This window comes from Acromyrmex echinatior, chromosome 6 (genome assembly GCF_024713525.1).
Source record: "Acromyrmex echinatior isolate Ae372 chromosome 6, ASM2471352v2, whole genome shotgun sequence".
NCBI classification, from domain to species: domain Eukaryota; kingdom Metazoa; phylum Arthropoda; class Insecta; order Hymenoptera; family Formicidae; genus Acromyrmex; species Acromyrmex echinatior.
In genome coordinates this window covers 8,320,064-8,331,102 of record NC_141857.1, presented here as the reverse complement: position 1 = coordinate 8,331,102, position 11,039 = coordinate 8,320,064, and the positions used below count along the sequence as shown (strand labels likewise).

Genomic DNA, 11,039 nt, shown 5'->3' with positions numbered 1-11,039 from the left:
AGGAATATCCATACATGAATTATGCATTTTGAGAATTCGCGATATACAATCTAGTTTATTAAAATGAATTGTGTACTAAGTTGTAATCTATCAATAATCTATAAATTTATCTCGGAATTAAAGTCAAGCTAAAACTATTACGCATAATTCTATTACAGATCATTTATCATATGTAAATATTTATACGTGTTTTTTCCTCTTCAAGTGTTGTAAAAAGTATGGATAGGTATAAAGCACACATAAATTTTAATTAGGAGTCATACGAATATTAGTATCAAAATTAAATGTAATAATAAAACGTAAAAAAGAAAATGAAATGTCAATTGAAATTGTAGTAAAGTTTCGTATCTTTAATTATATAATAAGAGAAAGCATACCTCACTCTTGTGCTATGTATTTTACAATATTAAATTAATCAGGAATTATATATTATATTTAATTACGTGCTTATATTGAAAAAACAAATAAAATAAATTAACTCTTACATTTAAAATAAAATAAAATAATTCTTACGTTTGCATAATTCATTCTTAATTTGTTCTTTATTTATTTGTTTTACATTTATTGTGTGATCCAAAACTTGCTATATTGATTATGATATATCTAAAATAAATTCTTTCGTTGATTATTTTACATGGTCAAATACAGATACCAATTTGTATTGAGGGTTGCATTAACGAATGAAAAAAATAGATTTTATATTTCCTCATATATATCCGGAATAAATAATTAATTTAGAAAATGGCATCGTTATTACACATTGTTCGAAGAAACGGCGCGCTGGAAAAAAGGGCGTATCCACTGCATATATAGGATTCATTCCATTTCACGCATGATGTGCATAATGCATCATTTATCTTTGTTTAACATTCGATAAACAAGGATAAATGATGCATTATGCGTGAAACCGAATATACCCATAGATACTGCTTATTTAACTTTTGGCGCGTTTGTATGTATACATATTACAGTACATAGGCCGATATTCATAGTCAATTCTTATTTCAAGACCGTCTTAAGTAATATCTTAAGACGCTAATGCAGCCCTCTGATTGGTTCGTGACTAAAACCGTACTTAAGACGGTCTTGAATATAAAATCTGATTATGAATACCGGCCTAAGTTTAAGAGTATGTGCTTCTCGTCTATTTCAGAACGCACTTAATAGCTGCGTTCGGCAATGCAAATCTGAGGCGTTGGAGTACTCTTTTTCTAGCACATCTTTTCAGTGCACATAACTATGCTATAATATAAGAGGCTCCGCACAATAAAAGGAACAGAGAAATAGAGAATAAGAATTTCAACCTATCAGAAATCAATTCCGTTGATCCGTACATCGCGTAGGCACGTAGCGTCCGCCTTGTTCCACCAACATAAAGAAAGCGGAATAATTAAATGCATCGAATGTTACACCGCGTTATCCTTCTGAAAAGGAGAATTATTACGAAGTTCTGCGTCATTACATTTGGGTTATCCCGAACGGTTCGAGACATGCTCCCTGATATTAGTTACGCTTCGCGCGGTTACAACTTGCTCCGAGTGCCCCAGAGTATTAGAAAGATTCCTCGTATTCTTGGGAGCGACGGAAGAGCAACCGTGGAAACGACTCCGAATCCACTATAATTGTCATATGCAGCATTCGCGTCTAGCCAATCAGTAGAATGGACAACGCCGGCCGCTTTTTCCGCTAACGCGCAAAATCTCGTATTCCGTATCTCACTTATAGTCTCAGGTTAATCCGAAAATGAATCGGCCGGAGAGACATAATATAATAAGCAATAATATAGTAAGCAATTATTATAATACTGTACGTCGTTATTGCTTATTATATTATTGTAGAATATACACGTAATATGTTAATAATAAAAAATTTAAATATTAAAATAAAAATCATGTAGGAAAAAAAATATTTTAATGATATTTGCCGGAAGATATGCTCCCAGCATACTTTTTGTATCGCGACACTCCTGAGGCAAACGTCACATGGGCTCGATCGAATCTCGAGTGGTAGTGGGGGTCGCCTTGGGAATCTGTTCGAAGTGCAGCAGACTGCAGCAATTCCGAGCATTGATGATTGATGTAATTGTTGCCTTTTTTGACAGTTGACTGTCGATTGTCGATACCTCTCGCGCTCGGCAATCACACCCGTATATCGTGCACAAGTGGCGCAAGCGTAATTCGTCTCGTAGAAAAATATATTTTTCAGGAGAAAATCGATTCGTACAGTTGTTAACTTGCAATCGATAATTTCGTAAGTATGTTTAGTTTTTATCTTGCATGCGTTGCACTTGAATTATGATCTTTTTTTTACGTATGTATGACATATGCAGCGTCATGTCATCTAAGACTAGAATCAAATTACGCATTGAAGAATGAGATTGAAGATTGAAAAATTGAAGTTTGGCCAATCAGAATAAAAGAAACTAAAATTTCTTTGTCTTCATTGGTGAAATTTCAATTTTTAATCTTTAATCTTCAATACATAGTCTGATTTCGGTCTAATGTCATTACGTTAATTCGCCGGTATACGAGGGAAAAAATGACGTTATTCTCAATTCTTTAGAGCTACTTTCTGTTTCGCGCATGATACTTAATGTATTGTTTATTCTTGTTTAATATTCAATCAATAAAAATAATAAATAATTTTGTTACATAGTTACTTAATTATTAATTTTTACCGAACAGATATATATTTTATATAATATTTGTGTAAAGAAAGTCAGTTGGCTGTAAACATTTTGGTCTTTAAAATTTCTATTTACAAAGTATGTTTAGTTTTTATCTTGCATGCGTTGCACTTGAATTATGATCTTTTTTTACGTATGTATGACATATGCAGCGTCATGTCATCTAAGGCTAGAATCAAATGACGCATTGAAGAATGAGATTGAAGATTGAAAAATTGAAGTTTGGCCAATCAGAATAAAAGAAACTAAAATTTCTTTGTCTTCATTGGTGAAATTTCAATTTTTAATCTTTAATCTTCAATACATAGTCTGATTCCGGTCTAATGTCATTACGTTAATTCGCCGGTATACGAGGGAAAAAATGACGTTATTCTCAATTCTTTAGAGCTACATTCTGTTTCGCGCATGATGTACCTAATGTATTGTTTATTCTTGTTTAATATTTAATCAATAAAAATAAATGATGCACTCTAAACTTAAGTAGAGAGTTTCAAAAATGAACTCACAGGAAATAATATATACAATAGTATATATTATATAATATGATATACAGGGTGTTCAAAAAAGGAACGCTTCGGTGTCGAAATGTTTGTACTTTTTACTAATCTGGTTTTAAATATTGAACGTTAATTTTAATTTTAATTAGCCCTTGTCATTACCTATTTTTGATTTATTTCAATTAAGCCATTTTATTAATTTATGTTATAAAAAGATCTATTTAAAGATCTTATCAGTTTGACCTTGGCATCGCCAAGATCACGTCAAGGTCAAATATTTATTTTTAAATGGATCATCTTATTTTTTATGCCAGAATTTAATAGTTGGTGTCAAAAATTTTTCAGAACACTGTAATGAAGTTATTTTTCATTAAGTACTTTTTTGAGTTGTAAGGCTTAAAAGTTACAATATCGTCGACATTAGCATTACCCAAAGTATCCGACCAATGCGTGATGGCTTAGATCAATATGCCATTGAAGATTATTTCTCTTATTTTTATTTTTGCACTAAAAATTCATTTTTACGTAAAAATGAAAATAAGAAGTTGAATAACTTCCAATGACCTTGATATTTACAAATGTTATCTAAGACATGATCCTGAACAACATAATTCAAAAGTTGTTCCTAAAGACACTAATAATTATCCTTCAAGTATTCAACTCGTTGTTGATAAATACTCGTATAATATCCAATCTAATTTTGAGAGAATTGATATTGCTCCCGACATTTTTGATGAGGCTCCTCCTTTAGACTTTTTACATGATAAATGGTTTACCTAAGTGACATTGACATTCCCTTAGAGGTTCGTTATCTTTTGCAACTTGGCGAAAAATTCGGGCTTCCAATCAATAAATACAACAAAGACAGTACCTTGATTGAATTCATTAAACATATAGAAAATAATATTACTGGTCGTCCTAATAATATCATTAATTTTGTCAGGAATAATTCCTTTCCAATTCTCAATAGATTCCACAATAATTTTCCTTCTCTTACATCTATTGACAAACTAATTTTGGAATGGTTACGCACTACCAAGAGTTTTATTAATAACCATCCTAATATACTCATTACAAATGTCGATAATGTCACCGTTGCTCTGGATGCCTATGTATCAAAAATGGAGGAGATTCTCTCAGACACAAATACTTACGTCTTTGTTAATAAAGATCCAAGTAAAAAATTAACTCGAGACTTACGCACTTTTTTGGTGAGATGGAAGCGAGATCAATTTATTGATGAACTAACGTACTGTAGACTGCTTACATCCGATAGTGTTATACTTAGAGCTTACGGTCTGACTAAAATATTGGGTCATCTAAAAAGTATCCGCGGTTTTTTGTCACTAGATGTGTGTTGATGGTCATATATCTAGTGACAAAGTACCGCGGATACTTTTTAGATGACCCAATATATAAGGAGGGTTACCATTGAGAGTGATTGTTTCATGTGTCAACAGTCCATTATATAATTTTTCTCTTTTTTTACACAATTTAATTAGTGATAGTATTCCAAAAGCTCCCAGTTACATTAGAGACCATTTAGTTGAGCATTTAAATGGTTCTGTTTTTGATCCTAATTATGTTTTGGCTTCGTTGATATAATATCCCTTTTTACTAATATTCCTGTTGAGCTAGCATTAAATAGCAACGATAGGAGATGGGTTTACATCTCGGCGAAGACAAACATATCAAAAAATGAATATTGACGGATATTGACGTTATATTATTTCTTATACACTGAAAAGAATCCAATACCAAAGGTTAAGACATCTGTAATTTTATTGTTTAATATATGCAGTTTTTTATTACACATGAATTACTCGTGTCGGTTCTTACTAATTTTTTATTTCCAACAAAAAATTTTTCATGCATGAATATATATAAATATGTATGAACATACATAAACACGTATAAATATTCATAAACATGTATAACTATATATAAAATATGTCCATACATGCTCATCCTTCCTTCTTGTGTAAAATTACTTTTCAATGTAATAGAAATAATAATAGTAATGTGAAAACATTAAAAATAATTAAAAATGTAATTTTCGTACTATTTATTTTAGAAAAAATCAAGTTTGAAAAAATATAAAAAAATTACTTATGTATAATTATATATAAAATTACGCATAATTATGAGCAATTTTTTTTACATTTTTCCAAGCTTGTTTTTTTTCTAAAACAAAAATGTGAAAATTATCTCTTTAATTATTTATACATATTTATACATATTCATGCATGAAAAATTTTTTGTTGGGGTTGTTTATTTCCTGTGAGCTTATCTTTGGAGCCTTTAGTTAAGCTTAACATAAACAGTTTCTATTTACTTTTCTTTATATTGTTACTTTGTTTTTATTTAATAATAATTATATATATATATGTATATATTAACTTGGTGTGAGCTAGGTGTGAGCTAGGTCACACCCTTGGGTATGTCATACCCGACACATTGATCTCTTTAACGTTGAAAATTGTTAATTTGATTAAAATTTTATTAATTTATTTAAAATTTATTATTTATAATTATTTTATAAATTTATTTAAATTAATTTGATTAAAATAAACATAATTTTCTTATAATTCTGAATATTTTATTTATATTTATTTAGTGAGAGATTCGTTGTATCTTATGAAGTACTTTTAAATTTAGGTACTTTAGGTAGGTACTTTATCACCTAGTTCACGCCAGGTTAAATAAGAACAAAATAATATTGTATAATATAAAAATTAATGAATTACTTCTGATAAATATAATAAATATATTAATGAGCATTTTTTAAATTTTTTATAAGATTTATATTAACAAAAGATATTTTTGTCAAGTTAAACGTAAAGTTGTAAAAAATATTAATGATTTTAATGATATTTTGCTATAGATTACAGAAAAATGGCAGATGATCGTTTAGATATAGTAATATTTGGTGCCACTGGATATACTGGAAAATATGTAGTGAAAAATGCATCCCAAATGTGTAAGGATCGGAAAATGAAGTTTGGTATTGCTGGTCGTAGGAAAGAAGCTTTAGATGCAGTTGTTAAGAAATTTGCCTTAGATATTGGTACGTTTAAAACTCAGAACTAATTATTCCAATCGTAATAGTAAACCATTTTATTAGCAAAAATGTTATATTACATGTATCTTATCAGAGGACGTTCCTATTATTCTGGCTGACATAAAAGATGAGGAATCTCTCAAGAAAATGACGGAGCGAGCAAAGATACTTATCAATTGTTGCGGTCCATACAGATTTTATGGAGAACCAGTTATCAAAACATGCATTGCTACTCGTACTCATTATGTTGATGTCACTGGTGAAGAACAGGTAATTTAACAATGTTTGTACAACAGTACAATGATCGATTAATGATTTCTCTCTCTGATATCTTCAATATTTTATAGTTCATGATTGAAATGCAATTAAAATATAATGAAGCAGCAAAAGAAGCTGGCGTCTACATAGTAAACGCTTGTGGTTTTGACTGTATTCCTAGTGATTTGGGAGTCATTTTCACGCAACAGAAATTTGAAGGAGAAATGAATGCTATTGAAATATACATGAGCGTGTGGCTAAGCACTGACAAGAAAGGTCCATTAATTAATTATGCATCTTGGGAATCTACAATAGACAGTCTGGCTCACGTAAAAGAAGTACAGGCATTACGCACAAAATTATATCCTATTAAGTTGCCTGAATTCACACCGAAACTAAAATCAAGGTACACACAGTTCTATATCTTATATGTCTTGCGTATATACATAAATCACATTTTGTCAAACATAAGTAAATTTTCTATGCATATTAAATGTTTAGAAAATATACAAGTTAATGCAATATTGATAAAAGAAAGAAATAGTAATTATATTAACGGTAAGGGTTAATAATTTCACTTATTTTGCAGAAGTGTATTGCATCGAAGCGATGTTTCTGAAGGATGGTCCATACCATTTCCGAGTGCCGATCGTTCAGTAGCTCTTCGTACACAGCGATTCTTATATGACAACTATAAAGAGAGGCCTGCGCAAGTTAAAGTTTATATTACATGGAAGTCAGTATGATACCGATAGAAATGAATATTGACAAATAATTTTTGTTAAAGTCTATACGCTTATTATTAGGTCTTTCTTCGAATTCCTGATTGTGGCCATTGCTGGTATGTTTTTGTTAGTTTTGTCTCGCACAGCATGCGGCCGTAATTTACTTCTAAAAGTATGTGTGCAAGTACTTCCGCGATTGTCAAAATCATTTAGATAATACAATAAATTGCGATATTTGCAGTATCCGGCTCTATTTTCATACGGTTTAATAAGTCATGAGGAGCCAAATCCGGAAATGCACAAATCGGTACATTTTTCTCTTACGTTCAAAGCTAGTGGATGGACTGAAAAATTGTCTGAACCTACTGATGAACACACAGATCCACCTAATAAGAAAGTAATCACCAGAGTCTCTGGTGATTCTCCCGCATATGAGATGACTAGCATAATAGCGATCTTATCGGCAACAACAATTCTTAATGAAACTGATAAAATACCTGGCAAGTTAGTAAATTAATAAATTATTAATTACTCACTGTAACTGTCTAGTAGTCATCTAGTAGTCATTTTTTTTTTAATTTAAAAATTATTCACTTATAATATAAGATAATTAATTAACCTTCAACTACATATCTCGTTTTAGAGTCTTATTTTACATATCTGAGTCCGACTTATGGCATTTTTGACTGATTCTGCAATTATCACAGATCTCAATGGAAAATATTTTTTCTTCTAATAAAATGTCAGAATGTATAGAATCGAAATTATCAAAACATAAAAAGATTTTGATAATGATTAAAAAAAGTTATGCCAAGAAATATGAAAGAACAATTTGTGAAGAGTGCAATAATAAGTTTTTTTTTTTTTCAAAAAGTCTTTGTGAAAAAAAAGTAGTACAAAATAAGTAGTGTTTTGAAAAGAGGAAAATGTGAACTTTAAGAAAAACAAATACGTTACATTGATTCATTCCAAAAAGTTAATTATTTGCAGTGAATTGGGATATTTTTATACATGCTCGGAATAATGATATCGAAAATATATCGGGTATTTTCTTCTTTAAAAATGCAATGAAAATATTTTATTTTAAATATATAATGACGTCATTATTTATTCATGCTTTTATAACTCCGAAAAAATAGAGTCATAGTTTCATCAAGATGCCTCTCGCAAAAATGCTTTTTTTTGACAATATACGTTTTAATTATAAAAAGACAATAAATAAATTTGAAATAGCTTTAATAAACTTACTAAACACGAATTTTCATTTTCTGCAAAAATCTGTCGAATTCGACGAGTCCAAGTCGTCCAAATCAAACTTTTGCATTAGCATTAAGATAACAACGAAATAATTGCATTACGACGATCGACAGAGAAAAATTTCAAATTTTTTACTTCAACTCTACAATATTAACCACTACAAAAGTAGCGGCCGATTAAAATTTTCACCCGAGTCCAAATGACTCACTCATGTAGTTGAGGGTTAGAGATAATTGAAAGACAATTATACATTACGTACAATAATTAGGTTACTTTAAAACCTGTAAATTTTGTCGATATTTAAGAAATGATCTCTGTTTCTAGAGACCACAGGACAATTTTTTTGAGTGCATTTTAAAAGGTAGAACTTCTACTTTAATATCAATGAAACAATTTACATATTTGCATCTCGTCCAATAGTCTTTTTCGCGAAGATCGGTAGCAGATCGTGTTAAAATTCTGAAAATTTCATGACTGCAACTTTTCATGGGCAAAGTCGAAAAATCTCATATATTTTAAAATTTGAAACTTTTTCTTTATAATGAGACCTCGACAATTACTTTAGCGTGCCTAGAAGTTGAATTCTCAGGTTCCAAGGGAACCGTACTTTAAAATATATGTACTTAATAAGATGTTTCGGTCTGTTCATATTTTGCCTGTGAAAAGTGGCAGTCATGAAATTTTTAGAATTTTAACACGACTTTGCTTCTAATCTTCGCGAAAAAGACCATTCGATGGGATATATAGCAAATATCATATAAACTGTTTCAAAATAGAAATTTTATCCTTTAAAACGCATCCAGAAAAATTGTCCTGTGATCTTTGCAAGCGAAGATATTGTTTCATAAATATTGACAAAATTTGCAGATTTTAAATATGATTTCCTAATTGTTGTACGTAGTTACATGTAGTTACATGTTGAATTTTGATTTTTTATTTTTATGTATTTATATTTTTACAGTGGAGGAGTATTTACTCCCGGTGCTGCGTTCGGTAAAACATCTCTGATCGAGCAACTGATAAAACATAATATTAAATTCGAGGTGATATCGTCTACCAAGAAATAGAGAAAATTCTATATAATTTAGACCAAGAGGCCTAAACCAGAGATACTATAGTATTGTTATCCATAACAACAAGTATGGCAACCTTTTATTTCGTGTAAAACATAAAAACAATACATATATATTTAAGCTCTGTCGCGATCGCTTGAACGGGAGGCTTTCCCAAACGTTGTAACTTTCATTTTTTTATTGGAAGCATCAAGATTGAATACTATTGCAATCGATAGTTAATACTCTTATCCCAAGACAAGCAGACTCCCATATATACCTCTCAGAAGGGTGCAAAGGATCGTGATAAATTTTTTCTGAAAAAAAATTGATAGCGAAAAGATTGAATTTTTGTCTACTACTTAATTTTAATATCAATTGTCGAGAAATATGATTCTCATACCTTTTATATGGTCACAAAGACAGCCATATCTCCCCGAATACGTACAATTTTTTTATTTCATGTAAAATTGTTTATATTTGGGTAGGCATGACTGCTTTCGTGACCATCGAAAAGGTCCATAGGAATCATATTTCTCGACAATTGATATCAAAATTAAGTAATAGACAAAAATTCAACTTTATCGCTATTGATTTTTTTTTTTCAGAAAAAATTTATCACTTTGACCCAGTATGATGATCCCTCGCACTCTTCTGAGAGTCCGTCTATTTTGAAATAAGGGTATTAATAAGGGTATTGATTGCAATAACAACCTTGACGCTTTCAATAAAAAAATCAAAATCTGCAACATTTCAGAAAGCCTTTTCCCTTCAAGCGACTGCGATCGGGCTTAAATATATATATGCGTACGTACGTGCGTGCGGGCGGGCGTGTATATTGAAATCGGATATTTGTAATTAATCGGAACTGGTTGTGTGCCGAGCTCTGCTGTAACTCGAATACGTGATAATTTGGAAAATTAAGTTCTGTATTTTTGTGTAGAAACGATTTTATGTAAACGTTATTTAATGTAAAATATTAAGAAGAGGAAATTTTGTGTCATTTGATATTATTTTGTTATATAATATTTGTTATCAAAAGTATATAGCTCATTTATTTACAAATAGGTTACGAGTTTTTAAAATATTAACATGGATTTTTTCAATTATCGGACTCTGAGATGAGTTTTTACCAGAGAGATGTATTATGCTTGTTTAAAAATTTTTTTAGTTTTGATAACTTAAAACGTTTTTGTCTCTTTACGTTCTCATTAAAACAACGAGAAATTTTTGCAATCGTTGACAAACAATTTTCCGTTTCTCTGTTTTAACACTCATCTAATTATGTAACGAAACAGTCGTTTTCTTAATCTTTTAATAATAATTTTTACTGTACTTTTTTTTTGTACATCGGAAGAGGGTCTAAATATAAGGTCAAAACATGTATTGTATTTAGTGTTGTATTTTGTAGCGTTTTAACTTTCTTATTTTCTTGTTTGTTATATTTATTTTCAATTATACTTATGTTAAATGAACAATGGAGATTTTTTTATGTTTTCTGAC

The 11,039-nt window shown here is 30.1% G+C and overlaps 1 protein-coding gene across 2 annotated transcripts; it reads left to right on the top strand.

Moving 5' to 3' along the window:
- The first annotated feature begins 1,984 nt into the window (after positions 1-1,984).
- On the top strand, positions 1,985-11,014 carry LOC105145255 (GTP cyclohydrolase punch). 2 transcript variants are annotated; one of them, XM_011054700.2, is made up of 8 exons: positions 1,985-2,254; positions 6,068-6,250; positions 6,339-6,514; positions 6,592-6,908; positions 7,092-7,238; positions 7,309-7,399; positions 7,469-7,731; positions 9,446-11,014. In XM_011054700.2, exons 2-8 carry the CDS (start codon positions 6,079-6,081, stop codon positions 9,549-9,551), a joined length of 1,272 nt encoding a protein of 423 aa, XP_011053002.1. In that variant the 5' UTR covers positions 1,985-2,254; positions 6,068-6,078; the 3' UTR covers positions 9,552-11,014. The 2 variants fall into 2 exon arrangements, with proteins under 2 accessions (XP_011053002.1, XP_011053001.1); XM_011054699.2 differs by having other exon boundaries at positions 1,986-2,250.
- Positions 11,015-11,039: the final 25 nt, after the last annotated feature.